The sequence below is a fragment of the Ostrinia furnacalis genome, unplaced genomic scaffold (genome assembly GCF_004193835.3).
Source record: "Ostrinia furnacalis isolate ACB-3 unplaced genomic scaffold, ASM419383v2 OfSCF2804, whole genome shotgun sequence".
NCBI lineage: Eukaryota > Metazoa > Arthropoda > Insecta > Lepidoptera > Crambidae > Ostrinia > Ostrinia furnacalis.
The window spans coordinates 237,373-259,299 of record NW_021133043.1 but is presented as its reverse complement, the minus strand read 5'-3'; the positions used below and the strand labels follow the sequence as shown (position 1 = coordinate 259,299).

General features: G+C 39.6%; 1 protein-coding gene across 3 annotated transcripts in view; it reads right to left on the bottom strand.

The window, feature by feature from the left end:
- The window catches only part of Moe (moesin), a 41,795-nt gene that overhangs the window by 11,732 nt on the left and 8,136 nt on the right, over positions 1 to 21,927 (bottom strand). For all 3 annotated transcript variants that reach the window (XM_028309571.1, XM_028309573.1, XM_028309570.1), the window contains 3 exons: positions 18,317 to 18,496; positions 1,865 to 1,987; positions 330 to 500 (listed from right to left, as the gene is read on the bottom strand). In XM_028309571.1, coding sequence (XP_028165372.1) covers positions 330 to 500; positions 1,865 to 1,987; positions 18,317 to 18,496 — 474 coding nt within the window. The remainder of the gene's footprint in view (positions 1 to 329; positions 501 to 1,864; positions 1,988 to 18,316; positions 18,497 to 21,927) is intronic.

Below are 21,927 nucleotides of genomic sequence, written 5' to 3'. Positions count from 1 at the left end.
GGCGTGATAACCGTTTATCGCGGCGCGGATCCTTGGCCTAATGATGACGTCATACCTTGTGCTGGTCGGTGCCGTGGCAAGCCGGGCCCGTGCAGGGCGGGGTTGTGGTCGCGTGGTGTGACGTCATACCTTGTGCTGGTCGGTGACGCGCTGCGGCAGCAGGCGGTCGTTGGCGAGGAAGCCGGGCCCGTGCAGGGCGGGGTTGTGGTCGCGTGGTGTGACGTCATACCTTGTGCTGGTCGGTGACGCGCTGCGGCAGCAGGCGGTCGTTGGCGAGGAAGCCGGGCCCGTGCAGGGCGGGGTTGTGGTCGCGTGGTGTGACGTCATACCTTGTGCTGGTCGGTGACGCGCTGCGGCAGCAGGCGGTCGTTGGCGAGGAAGCCGGGCCCGTGCAGGGCGGGGTTGTGGTCGCCATGTCGCGCCTGCACCGCGTACGAGGCCAGGAGCACCGACGTCTCCGGCGGGCAGTAGATCTCGTCGGATAAGATCGCATTTTTCACCTGGCAACATATTTTTAACTTAGAACACTGCTAATGATTTCTAAAGAAACGTCATAGAAGAATAATTGACATGGACAGATGATAAAAGATGATGCAGAGAGAAAAATAAAAATGGTGAGAACTAGTAATCGGTAGATCGCATTTTTCACTTGGCAACATATTTTAAACTTAGAAAATCGCCTATGGCTTCTGAAGAGATGTCACAAAGGGGAATGATGGACAGGTGGATGATGTGGAGTAGAAATGGTGAGAACTATTAGTCGGACAAGGAGGAATCGTCTCTAGCGGATAGTAGATCTCGTTGGATAAGATCGCATTTTCTATCTGAAGTTGTGATTTCTAGAAGAGGAGTCGCAATGGAGGATGATGGACGGAGAAATAGAAATGATGAGAGAACTAAATATTCGATAACTTGTAGAGCAAAAGGTTTACACTGGATTAAACTTTTAGGACATGGTATAAAAGGTTATAACACCTTTGCTACATATAGTGATCAGCGTATGGAAAGTTGGACAGTTGCGTCTGACCACGATACATAATACTGAGAAAAAGAATGATACTAAAAGCTGGAGATTTTCGTATGGAAAACAATGCATGAACTCCTGCGAACTGCGTCACTAGCTTTGGTTTTCAAAGTTATTTTAATATACTTATTGCATCTAATTCGTATGCAGTAAATTTTCTCCGAGACACTGAACAAGGCAACAAAAATAATGCTTCTTTAGATGCGCATACTAATAAGTCAAATCAATCAAATGTTTTTCCCTCTGTAAGAACATGTATAGGTAAATAGGTAAACTAAAAAACCACATGCTAAGTGAAACTAATATTCTTGGAAAACCCGTCATGTTTTCAAGATTATAACTGACTAAACCGAATAGGAAAAGGTGTTATTGCATTATCCGACGGAGACGCTTAAGATAAACGATGCAGTTACATCTCGAGCGCTCGCCTATCGCGGCCAATCTCCGGAGATACGTGGAATTACTTTCTTGGGACTAATGGGGTGGTTGCCTTGCCTTTCGTTTTCACACATCGGCGATATCGCTGTGTTATACATTGTGCTGGTGATAAATGATGTCGGGCGAATGGTATAGGGAATGTATAATTGAAATTAACAAATTGAATTGTAATTTGTATCCCATTGAGTCGATTCACAAAGGTGGTCGACTTGAAATAGGGACACAAATACTTCTGTAGCATGTTCTTAGAAGACGCGTGACTATAAAAGCGCACCGTCTGTGGAACCATGCATATGAGAATTTAATCCTTATAGCATATTTTCTTAAGTTTTTAAAATAAGCTACAACGATATCCAATTTTCCAATTTAGCTTTTACAGCATTAACTTAAAGTTGAACTTACTTGCAGGTAGAAGAGTTTGAGTGTGATCTCCTGGATGAGCTCGTCGGCAACGTCTTCGGGGTAGAATTTGGCGCGGAACTTGAACTGAAGGGGGTTCTCCTTCTTTACGTCCTGTTGCATCACCTGCAAAGAGAACGACACAGTTTTAACAAGGTTCACCATATTTCAGACTTATTACTACCAACTACACTACAACTAGACAGGCTGTCTTGAACTAAGACATTGGAGCAGTCTGTGATTGCTATCACAAACCCATTTGTAGATGGCGACGAGCGAGGGGAGATGTGCCGCGAGGCCCGTGAAGATTGTAATTGACAAATTAACACTCGCTTTATTAAATGTGGTCAGTAGAAAACGTCATTATTTACATGCTCATTTTATTTACATTTGAAGTTATTTGAGGCAACGTCAATCTGTACAGCTTGTTCGAAGTCTGATACTACCACACAAAATGGCGCAATCTTTTGGACATGTTTAAAATAACACATATTTTATCTTCTTTTCTTAAAATTTTAATTGGTTTACACACAAATCTTACCCATCTGGAGAACGGTAGCGACCCTGACTTCGTGGTGTGCCGACCAAGTGATCCAGGGGAGCGTTAAAAAGGCAACAATTAATTACAATTCAGCCACAGATTCTGGCCAACTCATGTTCATCAACACTAGCCAAACATTAACTTAGCTTCTAAAAATAATGACGCAAAGGTTGAAAAGAAACCAGATAGGTTATGTTTCGATAGCGCCATTCTTAAAAATAAGTAGTCACCCTTACAAGGTCATTGTTAAAATAAAAATTATTAATATTCATCTTAAATAATAATTTAGCATACTACATAGGTAGGTACTGCTCATTGAGCTAACTACAAAATAAGAGAAACCATCAAATCATGAATCCGTTAAGCATTTATTGGCGATTTTTAGACGTAGACTTGTACACGAAGTGTTCGTTATACTAAAGACAAAATTTTAAAATGTAAGCAAGTCTACAAGACCAACTTGCCATCGAAGGATTTGACAGAGAAATGAGTGTCTCCCTGGTCGTAATCCCTGATGGAACTAACTAAAGGTCATTCGTGCCGAATTGAAATAAAATGTGAACATGTTCGTTCAGTCAGAAGCCAAACAAACGGATGATGTCACAGGCGATGTTAACGGCCTTATTGACTGAATTGTAAAACCCCATTAGGCCAGTTGTCGTCAAATTAGTCGAAATTACTCTTGAGGAGAGCGCGGTAATTATACGTACTATAAACTCATTTCGTGCTGCCGGTAATCGACACTGTACAAATGTGTGTCACAATTTATGACTGTTTCCCCGAGGAAATAAAACATTACGTACTATAATATCTAGCTATTGTAATTAGCCTAAAATTCAGGAGTTTTAATTAATCATACATAATTAATGAAGCGTGTATGACAGAACGCAAATGGTGATCTACGGCATATGTGTAACAATCAATTTAAATAGTTAAACCAATCGAACGAAGGCTTGATTTTGTGCACATGTCTTCATAATACGGGTCTAGATGTTTCTTTACGTTTATGTAAATTATTTTACCGTAAATACATAGTATTTTTCTACTAGCAAATCTCAAAGTTCTCTAAAGGTAAGTTAATTCAAGTTAATAAGCATAATGATTAATACAACTGTGGGGGCTTCACGCGTCGAGGCGCTTCAGTCAACCGCTCCTAGCTGTACACCCGCCACAAGAGCACCTGACCCTTACTGCATTGAACACAAGGATCTGTTTAGCATCACCTGTTTCCATTGTAGTAACCACGCAAGGTCGCTCCAACGAGAGATTACGTGTACACATGACGATTTGACTTTAATCGAAGGTTAATTTCAATGAATATGCAGTTGTCTTGTACTACCTACTGAAAGTTGATGGGTGCGTTGTCGGAACAAGGTTATCCATTAAGAGTAAGTACACTTGACAGCACATCTGACTATGTATTTTACTACAAGCACATAAGACGTTTACTTTGATATGCGTCGTTCGTACTTGTAATTGTTACTGGGTCTTCAAAGAAGCTGTCGATGCTAAGAGGAATCAGAATCTTTGGGTAATGTTCCAGCGATTTCACGCACACAATAAGTCCAACTAGAAATGCGTGTGTATTTGTTTGACACACATATCCAGAGTTTTGGTAATATCATGTTACGCGCTGCTTATTATTTCCAATAGTGGTTTGTGAATTCGGTGATAAGAGAGAAAGCGTGAAATGATTGTCGCTGTGGAGCGGTGTTTGGGAACATTGTGTAATGGCGAAACTGTGAGATGGCGATAAGATAAGCATGGACGCTGATACGGCGACCGACGAGTCGGGGGCCGCCTGAAATATTAAGTTATCAATCAAAATATTAAACTAGTATAATGGGCAAATTCACTGATGCGGACATGTAGATAAAATGCAATTGAATTTACAATTTTATTAAGGTTCTTTTTGTTACGTATTGTTAGTCCACAAAAAATGGGTTTTTCCATACATCCTGAAATCTTATTTCAAGTACAACAATATCTTTAAAATAATAATCAAAAGTTTACAAACAAACAAAAACTCGTATCTGCTTACGTCATTTCTTGTAAAATTTATCTTATCACATCTGTAGACGAGTTATATTCTACGAGATGTGAAATAAATTAACTGGCAAACAATGATTTCAAGAACCGTAGAGAATGGGCACCCGAAACGTGTCGAATCGTCTTTCTGTACATACAAATTAAGAATACGAGCAAATTGTTGACTTTGGTATGCTAATATGACATTCAACTGCAGTCAATAATAGAACAGTTGTCACCACTTTAGGCACCTACTTTCTTTCCGTCATACCTTGACCTTCCTTTAAATTACTTTCATTCAGTTTCTTGTTACATAACACACTTTCTACATTATCATACTCGTTATTTCTCCAATTTTTATCGTTAGCTTCTACAAATCACGCTTCTAGCGTATCTACTGCATCTGGTCTAGCATAAACATCAGGCCCGGGTCTTACCAGGTCATCACCCCTATCATAAGCAGCTTCTTCATCGTCTTCTTCGGGAGTGGAGAATTTCTTCACCGTGCTTGTGATGAACCTTGTGGTCTTTTCCACAATAGAGTCAGGCTTAGAGAGATAAAGATAATACAAATACTTAATTCAACTTTGGAATACTTTTGGAACATTCATTCAATTAATTAACGAACACAAACCACAAAAACATTTCGTACTTATTAATTCTTTAGTTCCATGAATTTACGATACGATATCGATTCATAGAACTGGCGAATGGAAAATTTACATGCTCGAATATGATGGATTTTATTGAAAAAGTGGAACGACTCGGACCGCTGCGCAGCCGAGCGTATAGAATGAACAACATTTGACCAAACACACATTTACTTTTGTCTTGATATTAAGACTTATGGAGTTGATTGAAGTAGATAAATTCTAAAGACGCTAGACATGAGACATGAATTAGCAGAGTGTTAGAGGCCTCACAACTAGGATTGAGCAACGCAGCAGTCAGCCGTGGGAGCGGCGAAAGTACGGGCGTTGACCCCGCGCCCGCGCTGCACAATCAGCTGTTCTTGTTTGCACATACGCAGAATATGCGCTTCTATCCTGGATACATACTTTTGATGCATTGGAATTTCTAAAAACTCTACTCCGGTATGCAATCTTTGACTTAGATAAAAATGGAATACCACTCGCAATTTCCAGTTCTGTCTTAATGGGTGGAGCGTCAATTTATTTCCAAAGCACAAATATCATATTCAATGCAATATGTTTCAAAATGCATCTTCCGATCGTTTTGCAGATTTCAACGTCATAACTTGGCTTAATGATGGTGATTTATCTGATTTACGCGCTGTGGGAAAGGAGCTGGGCTTGTAAATTGTGTGAACGCATACATGTGGTGGAACGCAAATTCTTTGAGGTGCGTACGTGATTGCATCAATTTAGATTGGGTGAAACGCAGAGACATTTCTCTTCGCTATCAGCCGCACCGGCGCACACGCATGGTGGGTGATACCTGTCGCGTTGCGTCTTTCTCGGCGACCGATGATGCCGTCTCGTTCTGCGGTAACCTAGTTTGCGGACGACGCCATGGCATCTCGCTTGACCCTTCTCCGACTCGCTACTTAGCTACAATTATACAAATTATGTGACTAATTTTGAGTCTTTAAACGCTAGCAATTTTGTTTACGTATGAAGGAAAACGTTTTAAGCTGTTGTTTTCCTTATCAGTAAATAGCGTATCATCCATCTAAACACCGCAACCTGTTTCGAGTACGTCCAGGTCGTGACATGAAGCCGTATCGGGGGGATTACATGAGGAACAGGGGATATCCGAGTGAGATTTGTTACGCAGTGAATAGGCAAGGTCGTCGCGTAGCAACACCACTTTCACCCGTCTGTGGTAGAGATGCCACTCCTAAGCTGCCGCAACTTAGCCTAAATTGTTGAGTCGCGGCGGTGATAAACGTCACTCAATAAGTATCTCTTGTATGATTTGTTTCAAATTCAGCTCCACATTTAATCGAAAGTTTTAGTTGTTAGTGCCAAATTGTATGGAACTGTAGATAATTCTGGACCATCTGTTTGGATATGGTAATGCACTCGATTAGCGTCAATCGGGTTCGAGTGTTTGTGTACCAGTTCCTGGCGTCAGTCAAAGGTTTGATTGCTATGATGATTTGTTTCGGCCGCGTCAAGGACGCGCGCATTGTCTGCCGGGAGAGGTCGCCCGCACCTGGCCTGGGCGCGTGGGAACGAGGTCACGCGGGCGCATCGCCGCGCTTCGCTGCTCCACCATCGTGTGTCGATTTGGACGGCAGATAAATATATCTATCTTCGTCCTTGTGAATACAGAGGTAAATTAGCTAATGACTGTTTGATGTTTGCTGCACGCATTATGTTTCACTGTAAATGCACGCTACATTTACAAAAGGTCGTACGGTACAGCACATCACAGGTCTTAGATATAACACCGGAAGAATGACACGATATCATATGTCCGTTGCCAATGTGTTCAGAACATCTCGTCAGGTGTCTAATAGTTCACTACATAACATTTAGTGATCGCCTGCCTGCAGGCAAGTAATCACGTTTTGCGAAATCACCAAACGTTCATGTAACCGCCGATGACCACACTAGTGTCGGTCAAGTGTGCCGTCCGCGCTTCGTTCGACGCTCTGTCCTCGGGTAACCGTTTATGTAAGTCTATTTGCACGTGATCATTTTCGTCAATTAATGCGATATGTTTGATCGGTTTTGATATATTGGTTTTACTTTCAAATTGCATGTTTGGTTCAATAAAGTTGATATGATTTCCTTGGACTTTGGTCTCTGTTGATTTCACTTTTGAGCTAATTGATAAAGATAAGCGTTATGGTATGCAAGTTCTAGTCTGCAAATAATGATGTCATCGATATACACATTTAGATTCCGAAGTGATGTTAAACGTGATGCAAGCGCCGCAGCCGCAGCGCAGTCGCAGGTGCCGCGAATCGGGGCTGCCCCGCGCTCGTACGGTAACCGCGCGACAAAAAGCGACATTCCGCGCGCGCCCGCAACTCTCGCGTGCGACCAGCTCTCGGCGTTGGGGACCGACATACATCGCAACTTTTTGCTGCCTAATGTCTTTTTACTGGGCTTAACATGTGTTTCTAGTCGCTAAAGTACAATGGAACATTACTGCACAAATCGTTCAGCCTTATTAGAGAATCCCGTGAAGGAACATCATGACTGCGGAGGTGTGGTATCGTGTCCACTGATTCGATTCGTAAGCAAAATGGATAGAACGTTCGATGCCATAAATGGTTGTATGAATCCCAAGAATGTTAATCGAACTGTGCACCAGTATTCAGCAATATAAAAAGCATACTGTTTGACTGTAGATTCAATTTTGATATGAACCTGATATGATTCTGATTCATTGTTGTTAAGTGGACTAGTGTTCATAAATAACTAAGTTAAAATTAATCGTTAGCTCAGAAGCTATCACCCACAACAAAGTTACTTGAGGTATCACCATTATCTCGTAATTATTATTGAATGATCAAACGAACTTACCAAGTGAAGTTCGATCTAAATTATCCTGTTTTCGCCGAAGAGATTTAAAAAAATGGCTACTGGGTAACATCTCGCATTACCTCGGAGCAAAAGAATGGCTACTGGGTAACATCTCGCATTACCTCGGAGCAAAAAAATGGCTACTGGTTAACATCGCGCGTTAACTTGGAGCTAAAAATGGGTCAAAGTTACGCGTCGTGTCACAACGCTTATAATAAAAATGTACGAGCACTTGCACAAAATAGTTGTTACAACCAACCTTTTGTTGGGTCTAATTCTCGTCACTACACTGCACAACTTAAAATAATTACGTTTTTTGTCGGTAAAAACGTCCTGGTGACGTCACTTAAGCATTTTTCTTATACTGCGTGCGGTCGTTGCGCGTGCGCACAAAGGAATGAGACCGCTCGGACACCGAGCCCACAGCGTGGTAGGGGTGGGGTTGCCCGCTCTTTTGTTTTTTAATACTACTACGCTGAATATTGTGTGCGGATTGGGTTGTCGTACAGGGGTACTACATGGTAAAATAAATCTCGGAGGCGAAAGCAGGATAATTATTACTATGTCTTCATTTTACAGTAAAACCTATACTTTGTAGTGTGCAATTACAATCGGATAATTAAAGAAGCTTGACCCGTTAAGGTCTGCGGTTGTTAACTAGACGAGTTGGAAATAAAACACATCTATTTTGGTGCCCCACGCCGACTATTGTAGCGGCAAACATGTCCGTCCCATATAATACTGGTCTGCTAGTTGAATGGGCGGCTAACTGGAGCGCAGCCAGCAAAATGCACTACATAATACGTTCAAGTTTGTGAATTGTTAATCTTTACATTTGTACGTGTTCAGAAATTTCTTAGCTTTACACACGTATCTGATAGGTCTCAGCTGAAATTGGACATTGCCATTGCCAGTTTAAGTTTTAACCTTCATTCTGTGTAGGATCTAATACCTTAACCTGTTCAGTGTACTTAGGGGATCATCGCAGCAACTTGAAAATGCAATTTACAGACTTTAGTCACTGTAATTCATTATGCTTCGGTAAAGTGTTCGTGAGTTTTCAAATGGGTATTCGATCACATGCTCATAACTAAATTTTCTACATGTTATCAAATGAGAATCATTTGAACGTAGGTGGTGTACTAACTGCGTCCTAATTTTTTGTACAATTTAGAATAATGTTGGTAAATTATCTGCGGCGGGTTATTATTATAGTTATGTAAGTACATTTAAGTATGCTTAATCGTGCACAAAAAGGTTTGTCGTGTGGAAAGTTTCTCATGTGGCAAACACGAGTTCGGCTGTCGCATGGAATAGTTTCTAAATGAGAGTATAATTATGCAAAAGCGGCGCCTTGCATGTAGTTTTGAACAGTGTGATTATTACGTGAGAAAACTTGACAGGATTACTTTGGAGGCGAAAGGCGGGTAACTGAACTGCAACGCAGTTGGAAATGGCTACAAACAAGTAAAACTAACATTGAGCTGATGCCACAAAAGCAGGCAGAAATAGATGCGATCTGATCTAAACAACAAATAAGAAGGGATAAAGATGATGATAATTTTGAACATCTATAAAAGGAATGATCTGCAAAGGCAGGCTGTTCAAATAACAAAGAATTTAAACTCAATGCCAAGGTGGCACTGCCGATTTTAGTTCGATTTGCATTCAAGAATCTAGAACAATGTGTAAGCTGAGGAGTCATTTTTTACAACCGTGATGTCACCACGTGGGCTAGACATGAGCAACCACTACATCATCGCGTACCGAACTTAAAATAAACAAGTTAATAGCACTTTACATAGGGAAACTGAAACATATTTGTGACAGTGGTTGAGTCACTATTTGCATTACCAGAAGTATTAAACTTCCGAGAAATTAATTTAATTTATTTCCTCATATCTTTTCGTACAAATAAAGTGTGTTTAACTGTTTAGTCACTAAGCTCTCCATATTAAGAAAGCCATAAATAGCTCCAAGAAACTCCACATCACGATTATTACATAGTTTTTATAATCATAGCTTTAACACATTCAGTATTTGCATTATAAAAGGATTAATTTTTATCATTTAGCCTTAACCTCTCCTATGCTTTGTCTCAGATCTGTGCAACCTCTGTCAACTGCTATGTCTCAGATCTAAGACAAGACTACTTTGTCATTTGAAACATCATTTGAAAACCGTAGCAGTTGGCGGGTGCAGTTTTGCGCGGCTCAATAGCACGCCAAAGGTTAAAACGCTAGGTCACAATGGCAGGTTTATTAAATTAAAAACATTATCTTATAACATCATCATGACTCAACTTAAAATTATATTAAACAAATTATTTTATACGTGCTGTTTGACTGAAACAAAAATACTTTTTGATTGGAGAGCCTTTAAAATTCTAATTTATCAATGATTTATTAATTTGACTGGCGACCATAGACAGTTATTCAGTGTCTGACTAAAAGTAAAAAGTTGACAAGCACCTAACACGGCGATACAAGCACTAGTTAGAGAACAGCTCGGCAGAAGTTCCACCACGCTTGATCGCCCTCGAGCTGCAGACAGCGACGTCACGAGCGCTGGACCATGGCATTTTCGCCTCACGCGGCCCATGAATGACTATCGACATTAGCAATGCGCAAACACACTTGTTACATGCGCACTACCTCTTTTTCAGCCGTGGGCGGCGGTCGTCGGCGATTGCCACAAAAACTTAGGTCGTCGGCATTTAATTGATTCCCAATCCACATGACTCACAGCTCTGTCATGTCTGTGACTTCGAAGACCCGAGTTTTGAATCTGATTACATTACAATAGCTATGTTCACTGTCCATAATGGAAAATTATTACTTTCAATAACTTGTCCAATGATGGAAGCAAATATAAATATGCAAATTCTACATCAACTTGAAGAAAACTAACTAAGAATGACGAGAGCCTATGAAGCATGACATTCAAAGTATTTATCTTTCTGTTATCTCTTGGCTAGATAAATACGGTGGTTTTGTTACTAAACTTTGGAACTATCTCTTGCGAATAAGGATTATGTTGCTTTGAAGAGAACTAACGCGACATGAAAGGGGTCACCAACACTTGGCGTTTCGACTGCTGAAGGCACGCGTGACAGTGCAATCAGTGGCGGTGAAACTACAGCGGCTTTCCAACTCGGTAATGAACGCCGATGGCCAACGCTCTGGTCCTGGCCTCTGTGTCGATGATGAAAAGCATTTCACAGTGAAATTTTCACTTATGGTACCTACGTGCATCCAAGTGACCTCTGCCTCTGCCAGTGGGGGAAAGCTATTTCTCGGAACTTTAATAGGAACCTATTGATAAGTAAACGGAAAGCTAATAGATTTGAAAAAGATTCTCAAACTTTAATGAGGCTTAGAGTATGTTTTTTTCTTCAAGCAAACGCTCAGATTCATGAAACACAAAAGTGGCTTGATGTTTTAATGTAAGCATGTGTGTATCGGCATCATAATTCTTGGCAACTAAATGGACCTTACCATTATATTGGAGAGGAAAACGTAAAGTATGACGTAAGCCAATGATGTAAGCAACCGGGATTTATTTTATGTGGCAAGTTTTTCCAATATCATATATCAATTTTGATTTAGTCATTCCGCCGGAAACTAAATAGAGATGAATCAAGTAAGCTACAACACCTTACTAAGTGTATTTAAGGTCATACGTGAATGCGCATAATATAATGCCATTCTAATACATTTGTCACCATTTTACCTATGATTCACAATAAATGATTTTGTATTTGTATTTTGTATTTAAATCGGTAATTTTAGAGACCGATCTATCCGTCGCGTTGTATCAAACTTCCAGATAGTTAACTTTCAAGTTTCAATATAAATGAAAAAGATAAAATACGTTTAAAATCATTTGAATTACATAATTTAATAATGAAAAATCTGTCGTCGAGTACAGTCAAGTGTAGGATTGTAAAATACGGAGTTCACTGATTCTCAAATAAGCGAAGATGCAAATGAGGAGAATAAAGGTCAAGACAAGGTTAAGGACTCAAGATGACAATGGATATTTCCGCAAGTACCGATCTGGGGTGACAACGACGGAGCGTCTCGTATAAAAACAATAAGTGAACAAGGTAGACTGTGCAGACAAGTCACGATCTGCCGATATATCCACGAAGGGTCCCTTAGGAACAAGGTTACTTAAAATATGCAGCTATGAATGCAGACAACCAAAATAGGGCAAGGTCGCTGCAAAGACGGTGGAAGTAACGGCAGGTGACGACGCAACGTGGCCACAAGACAGCGGGTCGTCTAATGTAGGCCGCGCCGAGACAACTCCCTTCGGCGAGTGCAGTTGGCAACAAGATGGACGATTTTAAGTGACACTGACACAGATAACACCGAGTTGAAGACGTGTGCGAATGGAAAGTGCAATATTTGTTACATTTGTAGAACTGGTGATATTGGTTAAGTAAGAAGTTAAATCATAGGTGATGAAAACTCTACATCTAGGCTTACAGTTTAGACTGAAAACAAACTAAATTAGGTTTTATCTTACAAATAAAAGAAGCGTATGTTAGGGAAAAAGAGAAGGAAAGCATTATCTAAGAAAACCCTCAACATTTATGGAAAAAACAACCAAGTCGTGGTTTGAGGTTGTTCAAACGGAATCCAAGAACTCCCCTATACCTAACATATTTTCCGCTAAATGTATAAGTACATAAAATATTGAATCGTGAGGATAGTTGAAGGAAAGCACACGGCGTTGCCTCGTAATGATTATCATACCGTGTCAGCGTTATGTAACCGTGGCAAGCACGCATGATGCTAGCAGCTACCCACACTACACCCGCCACGGGGATGGAGCGACGCGTCGTAAACCCATAAGCAGTCGTGGGCCGATTGGGCTACACTTGTAATACCAATTAGCTATGGCAAGATTATCATGCTTTAAGTTGGCAGCAACGCAAGTTTAAAGCTTTCGTATGAACTTTACGTTGATGATAATTTACGCGTTTTATCTATAACTACAAAATTAATTGTGCTAATTATTGTCACAACTGACTCTATGGTTCATGTCAAATAGGCACTGTATCAAAATTAAGCCATAAATTATTTTAATAGCTAATTCAAGTGAGTACATTGGAACATTTGAACACGACACGAGCGTCACTAAGTAACCTTGAGTAAGTACATGAGCAGTTCTATGAAGTTTCGCCTCTGACAACACTCGTCATTTTATATTTATGGCTGTACTGTAACCGACTAACATATTTAAGCAAATAATGACGCAATGATATGCGAATAAGAAATCTAAATACATGATCATTCATTACTAAGGCATAGTAACAGATGATACTTGAAGCTTAGTAGACTATGTATTTTGATACTGGAAAATTTTCTTGAAAGAAGTGTATTTCTTTTTGCTACGTCATGGTGTTTCAAACGGTTTTCAGAAACTACAATTTTTTTAGACAAAGTTTTTATGAAATATACTTTCCGTAAATATAGGTTTACGGACGCGGGAGGTTCGACCGTTGCCGAAAATTTGTGATTCATTATCGCCGGTTGGTAGCCACATGTGATTAAAACTTTATAACGGTCGAGATAAAATGTAACTGCTGGCCACCACACGTGCTGGTAACGAGTGCACGGAAGCTGCTCGGCTCATTATTGAGGTTTAATAACGCTTTTTGACTTTGCTCCAATTTCTAAATTGTGGTGAGTGCAGTTCTGTATAGGTTTTAAGAGGATGGTTTGCGTGTTTTTGCAAATCTCTTGGTTAGAGCAACTCTATTTTGGCTTATCTAATCCAAATTTTCCGTCTAGCCAACAGCAGCCTTGGTAGCCAAGCTAAGTACACAGGGTATTAGACGCGTGAATCATTGGAGAAGGCACCGCTGTGAGGCCGCTGACAACAGCTCATGTTATCAGTGAAATGTATGACACAACGGGCTATTCACACGCAATCGTCATGAAAATACACGAACACTAACAATGATAGACCGAAAACGAAATTGGTAACTACGAAAAAAAGTTTTTTATGCGATCATGAAACATTTATGCAATCTGAAATTGAAGATCTTTTTATAGAAATAGGGTTATTTTTCTCATCTATACTTATAATAAATCTGTAGAGAGGTCAATTCTGTACATGAAATATATTTTCAAAATAACTATCAGGGGGTGATTAGTGATCGATACTGATGCCAAAAATGCAATCAGTAAAATTTTTGTCTGTCTGTCTGTCTGTATGTTCCTTATAGAAACAAAAACTACTCGACGGATTTTAACGAAACTTGCTACAATTATTCTTCATACTCCTGGGCAGGTTATAGGATACTTAGGAATTCCCACGGGAACGGGAATCAGCGGGAAAATCCTTGTGTATGAAAAATCTAAACCGCTTAAGTTAGACGCTTGAAATTTGGCATGCAGGTACCTCAGTAAACTTTAAGCTTAGTTACAACAGGATATTGCAAAATTCCTACGGGAACGGGAGTTAGCGGGAAAAAACATTTGTATGAAAAAACCGCGTAAGATAGATGAAGGGGGGGTAAAACGAGATCCACGCGTACGAAGTCGCGGGCGGCCGCTAGTATAAAATAATGATGTGCGATTTCAGAAAACATTAGGTCCTAATTTCAATTCTGATTCATTTCCGTCTTTCCGTGTAACCAGTAAAATATGTTGACTTATTTCGGACAGAATGTTAAATCGAGTTCTTTCGAAAAGGCAACACGCGAGCCGCTTGAAAGCGAAGCAGTTCGCGCTGACTCACCCCATTCGCGGCACAAATAGATTCTATAAATGGAATATAATATTACGGACATTGATATTGCAGTAACACTAGAGTGCGCACAGATAGAGCCTATTGGTAACTCCTTTTTAGGACCAGAATCACTGTTCTCGGTGCTTCCCACATGTTTACAATAGCAATTTCTACGCACTTGATGCATCAAGTCGTTGTAAGCCTATTAGGCTTGCTACATTCCCATAAAAACCGGCCAGTTTATAGGATGTGCAAGTGTGCTCTATTTTATGAATATTAAACATCTTCATTTTATGTTGCCGGGCGGATATTGAGCATGTAAATCAGGGTTGTAAAAGTGTTGCATTAGTGCTGTACTCCAGAGTGCTTTATGACTTTGTGCCGAAAGCGCAGGCTGGCCGGTTTATCAACACGGCTTGTTCGCTGGCAGTTTATCAAACTCTCTCAATGGCCGTGTTTACGGCCGGCACGTGGACAGTTGAAACCGCAAATGAAATCATCTGAATCAATGAGCGATTACACTGATACAACTCTTCTTATACAAGAAAAGGAATCTTTAGTAAAAATTTAATCTACCGTCTCAGCCTTGGTTCCCTTTCATTCATTAACAGCGCAAACGACACGTTCGTTTGAGTCGACTCGGCACGCAAAATATTCGATTAATTAAGTATTACGTAACCCACTTGATTTCTATTGGATGAATTATGTGCATAGCGATTACATTAGTCACATTGTTGCTATTTTAGTGTCGATTTGTAATTATTGCCAATGGTGACTTGTATCGACGATATCAAAATGAATTACTATGAGTATCAAAGTAGTAAGAACAATAATTGGAATAGTTTATTCAGCTCTGCAGATAATAGACACGTACATTTTATCGTTATTCGATACAGCGTATCTGAAAGCACGATTAGGTAACTTATCAATGATTGTGGAAAGAATTTTGCTGGCTCCAATATCGAGATTGTTATCGTGCGCGTCAACTTCATCAGTGGTTGCCGTGTTATTTTAATTTATTTTTAATGTACTGTGTTGGCGTAATTTTCAGATCCAACTTCCGCTTTTAATACGGTCAATGGTCTTCACGTCATCTGAAGATTCTGATAGTTACGAATGCGAAAACTGTTTTTTGTTGCCAATTTCGATTTGAAATGCTAGGTAGACAAATCCAAATTCATCAAACAAGCTAGGTATAATATAGAATTGATAGAAACTGGTTTGACTAAGCCAGACGTTTTAGTAGAGACAATGAACTCTAAATATTTCAGTCCTCTTGGTTCAGAAAACGAACTAAAATCGCCTTCATTTTAACAGGGAAATCTTATCATGGTGGCGAAACGCTGGCAGTGTAATTATTGTCCTATGATAAGATGTACCACGCATTCACGCCTAGATCCGGTTACACCTAGCCCAAATATATAGCTTCATGAATTTTAAACGAATATCCAATATTATGGACTATACAAGCGATGTACTTGAAATTAAACATAACAACAGACAAGAGTTTTTATTTCCTTAGATATCAGTTGAAACGGTTTTTGGGAATAACCAGTGAGTAGGTATCCTTTCCCTTTTTTGCGCTACAAACTTTTCAAACCGATGAGTCACTGAGGCAGAAAGTTGGGATGGGAGAAAAAGTAGTTACTAGGTACCTATTACTGAAATATATCTTAGGATAGCTCTCAAACGAAAATAACATGGCTAAGAAAAAGGGGTATTTCATAGAAGTGACTTACAAAAAGAAGAGAACATAGGATCAAAATCATTAGCATATTATGATTCCAGTTAGTTTAGATGTCGTATTTAAACCGTTGGACGCTAGAACCGACTCGCGCGAATAACGGCACGCGGAATGTTTGATTGGGACACCGGCAGCACATTACCATAATTATTTATTTGGTGCGCGAACAGGTCCGGTGGTATGTCACCCATTTTGCTGTTAATCGCGATTTGATGGCGATCAAACGACAACGCTCTGTCATTACAATACAATGCCATATTACTGGATTAAATTATATCAATTTTGATAGTATGGCGCAATTTTGTGACCGTCTGGAATGGTAGCATGAAGGTATCACCAAAGACCGCGAGACAACTTAGTAATACCAACACCAAGTTGCAAACGACGAACGCATTCACTTTCGGCTCCATTGTACCATCGCGATAATTGGTAAGCAGTTGTTGTCCGAATAAATTTCCAAATACCTAACAATGATTTCTCTTCGCATTCTCGCGATGCGCTATCGAAATTGAGTTGAGCAGCCTTCGGGTTTCCGAACACTAGTGGTAAGTGGGTCCAAGGTTTGAGTGATAGCAACGTTTGAATATTCATACGAGAGTAGTTGTCGACCTTGCTTAGATAGATTTAAGATACTTATTTATGCATGAAAAAAATATTCGAATATTCTTTTTGATTCTTCAAATAATCGTCCAATTCCGATTCTTCTGTAGACTTTGAGTTCACGAGTTATTGTAATTTTCGACACATCTGGCAGCTTTACATGCATGTAGTGTAGGTATTTAAATGATAAATTCAGGCAAGTCGATGACGGCATGCATCGATTTCCAGGTCAATGCCAGTCGAGGATACGGAGTGAGGAAAACAATTTCACAGAATTGTGTTCATGGGTGAAGAGTCCAACGACGGAAACGCGCGCAGAATTCAATGAGAATTGTGTTTGTCAAGGCGCTTGTTTGAGGAAGCGGGCTGAGGATGTTACTTTGTTACTTCTTTAGAAATCATCCAAATACATTACGAGGTATTTTAGGATTCAATATTCATTAATGAAATCTTTGATCCTACAGCGGGGTCTTAATTTTGCATTGAAGCATATCGTATGTAGGCGGTAACATCTTGTCATCACACACACGCTTTCATAGTCAGATAACGATCAAGGTCGTCCCGAGTGAATGTTGTTTCATTAATCCAAAAACTAAAAGCCAAATCCGTTGCTAAATATGTTTAGGCGAGTACACACGCGTAAAATATTAGCAATGAACAAACGGCTGAGCAAAACAAACTTGAACTTGGCGCATCGGCGTCGGTTCCGCTAAAAATAATCGTTACATCGCTGCGCGGGCGCTTGTGGCGAGTCGCGGGCAGATACCAGTTGGGATGGAGCGCTTGTGTGCACGAGTTCGGGTGGTTAAGTAAGCAAATACGTTTCACGTTTGTTACGCTCCGCGCATGAAATTAACACGTCCAACCACTTCTAAGTAGTACGAGTTTCAAACTCTTTATATTCAAGCACGACGTAAAATACCGCCAGAAAGACGCATCAAGTCTATCATCTCGTTCTTGATGTATGGTTACCACAAAGCGAAACTTATACGTATTTATGTAATCTTACCAGACTGGTTCTCACAAGACTTAATTATTTTACAAGTACATGTGTCACTAATGAGTTGTTATTTAACCTCTGGTAAGACACGAGGCATAATAGCTACTCACGACGAGTATGCACGTTAGAGTTTGCAGTTATGATTCTGCAGAATGTAATTTAACTAAACATTAGACACAAACTATAATAACTGTTAAAAAATCAATAAAACAGTGAAAGAAATGCTGAAAAAAGTGGTACAGATATTAAAACATGCAATCACAAATGTAGAGAACTGAATAGAGCTATCACTAACCTTCTTGTAGAGCTTGATCCAGGTGAGGTCGCCCTTAGAGTCGGTGTACTGCAGCCCGAAGAACCAGACCTCGCGGAGGCCGATGGTCTTCACGACCTGGTCGAACAGCTGCTTGCCGGTCGTCGTCTGCTGGATCGCGAACTCCAGCTCCGCGTCCATGGTCGTCACTCGGACGTTCATCTGGAAGTTGCACAACGTTTTAACAACCTGGAATTTATGTGGGCGTTTCAAGTATGGTATGGTACACATAAGGGTTTGAATGTGAAGGCACGCGAGATACAGAAATAGGGATGTAATTAGTCTCGATTCACTCGAGAGTGCTTTTACTTTTACAGACTAAATTAATGCTAGCAACATATACGTTTAAAAGGATACTTGGATGAATATTTCGTACATCAAGTACCAGGTATGTAGACTAGACACAGTTATCAAAAGGATATCATGCAGTAGATAACTTAAAATGAATGGTTTAGCAACTAGAAGTTGTGAATGTAGGTACCATAATAACAGCGTTAGCCACCATAATACAATGGGAATACAAATTGCTTCGTGGAATGAACTCTGATGCACTGGTTATGCAGGTGGATCACGTTATGCAAAACGTGTATTAATATTCAATGAAACGATAGATACAAATATTTTTTTAGAAATTGTCACAGCATCGATGTGACCTCGTCTTCATTATGGCAATAGCACGTATATTATTAATAAGCGAATAAATAGTGTCGACAGCTGCATAACAGAATGAATACGACAACTGCCCTTGCGCCTGACCGCAAAGGTATGACCTCAACTCAAATATGGCGAAGAAAACTTATATTGAGGACGCGGGATGCAAGACAAAACAACAAGTAGCTGGCCCTCGCGATATAAGATCAATGTTGGCAGATTTTTAAAGGTCTGCGCAGGTATTAAAATCAGGATTCATAAAAACAGAACTTTCCAACGCTATAGAAGTTTCTTAGATGTGCATGAATGAATCAATCAATAAACAATAATGATCGGTAGGGTTTTAGTCGGTAACTGTTAAACAATAGATAATTAACAGATTTATGACGACATCGAAGAATGTATTCGAATGGAAATCTTGGCAACCAACTTGGTTTGGTTTCCAACTCGATGTGTTCAGAAAAAGAAGGGGAAAGTTAATTAAAGCTTCACAAGAAAGCGATTGACAATAATAAAAAAATAAGAGGCATCGGTAAAAATAGAAAAAGAGACATTTGTTTGGTTCTAAAATTACTCGATGCTGTTGGGCCGCTGCCAAGCGGATGTGATCTTCCGGGGGTGATTATGTCATCGGCGCAGCTCTACGCTACGTGGATGTTCGTATAATTGACATAATAATAAACCTTTAATCATTTGCAGCTATTTTCCTCCTCAACAATACTAATAATGAGAATCTAATAACACTCTGAATGCCAACACTTTGAGCTTAGTTAGTTATGATTTTACGGAAGTTTTTTTCAGATACGCGCTTATTGATTGGGTGATGGATTAAAACAAGAGACAACAAAAATGCAATGAATGCAATGCGCAAGAGATCTAATAATTTTAAAATGATTCAAAGATGCAAAATGAAGCATTTCAGTGACATATCGTTTTATCATCAGATCGGGGCGCTTGTAAATTTGCATCAACATTGAATGAGGATGTCTTCAGCGTTATTACAATAGTAGCTTGTCATGCAGAGATTTTATCTCCGGGATGTTAACAATGGCTGCGTAATGCCACGATGCGTTCATTCATGCTATCGAGGCCGGGGCTGCCTTGGTCTCCCTATTTATAACTTATCAGGCCCGCATGAGCTATCATTACTACTAAGTATTCTGTAAACGAAGGTAAAAGCGAAGATTGGCCATGGTAATCGTTCGTTACTTGTTGGGATTATCCGTGTCCGTAACAAGTATTAAAAACTGGTATTTATTGCACTAAGGCATCATCAATGTAGTGTACCTTTATGTTGATCAACCTGTTTTGAATGTGGTTCTGGCAACTGGAAACGTCATACCTATGTCTGAAGGCTTTAGGAAAAATAAAATCATAATACAATTGAAGTAAATAGTGATATCACGATACATGCCTACAGTCGTGTGCGTCATGTGGAATGTCATTTCGTCATCTCACAGGCTACATACGTGTCATGCGAAACCTTCTGTGAACAGGTACACTAAGCAGCTAAAGCAAGCACACTATAATTCATTGCAGAATTTCTCACCATAAAAAATTAAAACTACAAGATCTTGTTTATTGTGTTACCAGATAATAGCAAAAATACAATTTGATATTTATAACGAAATAAAATAAATTAGAGATCAAATTATCAGCACGCTTCATAAAATGAAGCTAACTCATCTGAGAATATGGTTAAGGCACGGTAATATTATCTGTTGAGCAAACGTCAAAATGTCTGGCAAATTGGAAAAAAAGTGGATCCGAAGGCCATGTGAGCGTTTAAAACTTTAAAGACGCGTTTAGCCAACATCTGCAGTAGTTAAGGATGCGAGGCGATGAATCAGCGCTCGATTGAGAAACGCTAATTCGCGATAAGGCGCTTATCGCGGGTAAACGGCGGATGTTTGCACTGGCGACAACAGTTCTCGCCTCCTTGCGAATGTTGCCACCACATTAATGAGAGAAACGAGCAGCTAAAGTAGACATTTCCGACCATTTGAAATGATACGTGTAATGAAATAACTACTATACTTCTAGAACTAGAATACTTAAGGCAGCTAGATTTATTTGCCGCGTGAATTAAGATTTGTTACACGATCTAGGGTGCTTTTCGCAAACTACACATAGTGGATATCCAATCCAAAGTAGGTATCGAAATTAGTTTCATACAACTGTTTCGAATTGTAAAAGATCTTGGGAGAGCCACAATAACAACGAACATACTTACAAAAATACTTATAACATTGGTATTTGCGAGATATTGTTAAGGATAAGGAATAACAGAAACGATGCTTATTTATATTCAGGTCCGGTGCAATATATTCAAACAAGTACATCAATAAGGTTAAGGTAACTTCAGTTTTATTGAGTGTGAATCATATAAGGATGGAGATAATTTTACCGATAGAAAGGACAACAAAAAACCGAAAGATTTTGAAGTAGAGGAATAAACATAAAGTACCTACTTCATTGAAAAATGTGTAACAAAAAGAATTTTGTAGCCTTTTACCCTTTGGAAAGAGATGTTTATAGCGGTTATTGTTCTAAGGCAAAACGGTAGGGTAACTGAGAAATTGTGACTCACTTCAACAGATGGGATAGAAGTAGAACAAAAGACACAACAGCTGTGCAAGCTACAGGTCAGCGCAGGGTTACTTTATCCTGTCTAGACAATTTGTATTAACGATAATAGCGTGTTGACCAAAAGAATTCAAGTTAGATTAGACAATGCATTCACTTATCATCATTATCATGATACTACTCGACTTATTTTTTTTATCATATTCAGGGAATGACAACAATGTTACGTGACTTTCAGTTTCGATAATTTGCAAGAAAATTAAAAACAAGAATAAATCAGTCGACAAGTAAAACTACTAAAATATGTCCCGCAATAGTGGAAGATTTCACGTAATATTGTATAAAAGATATTTACC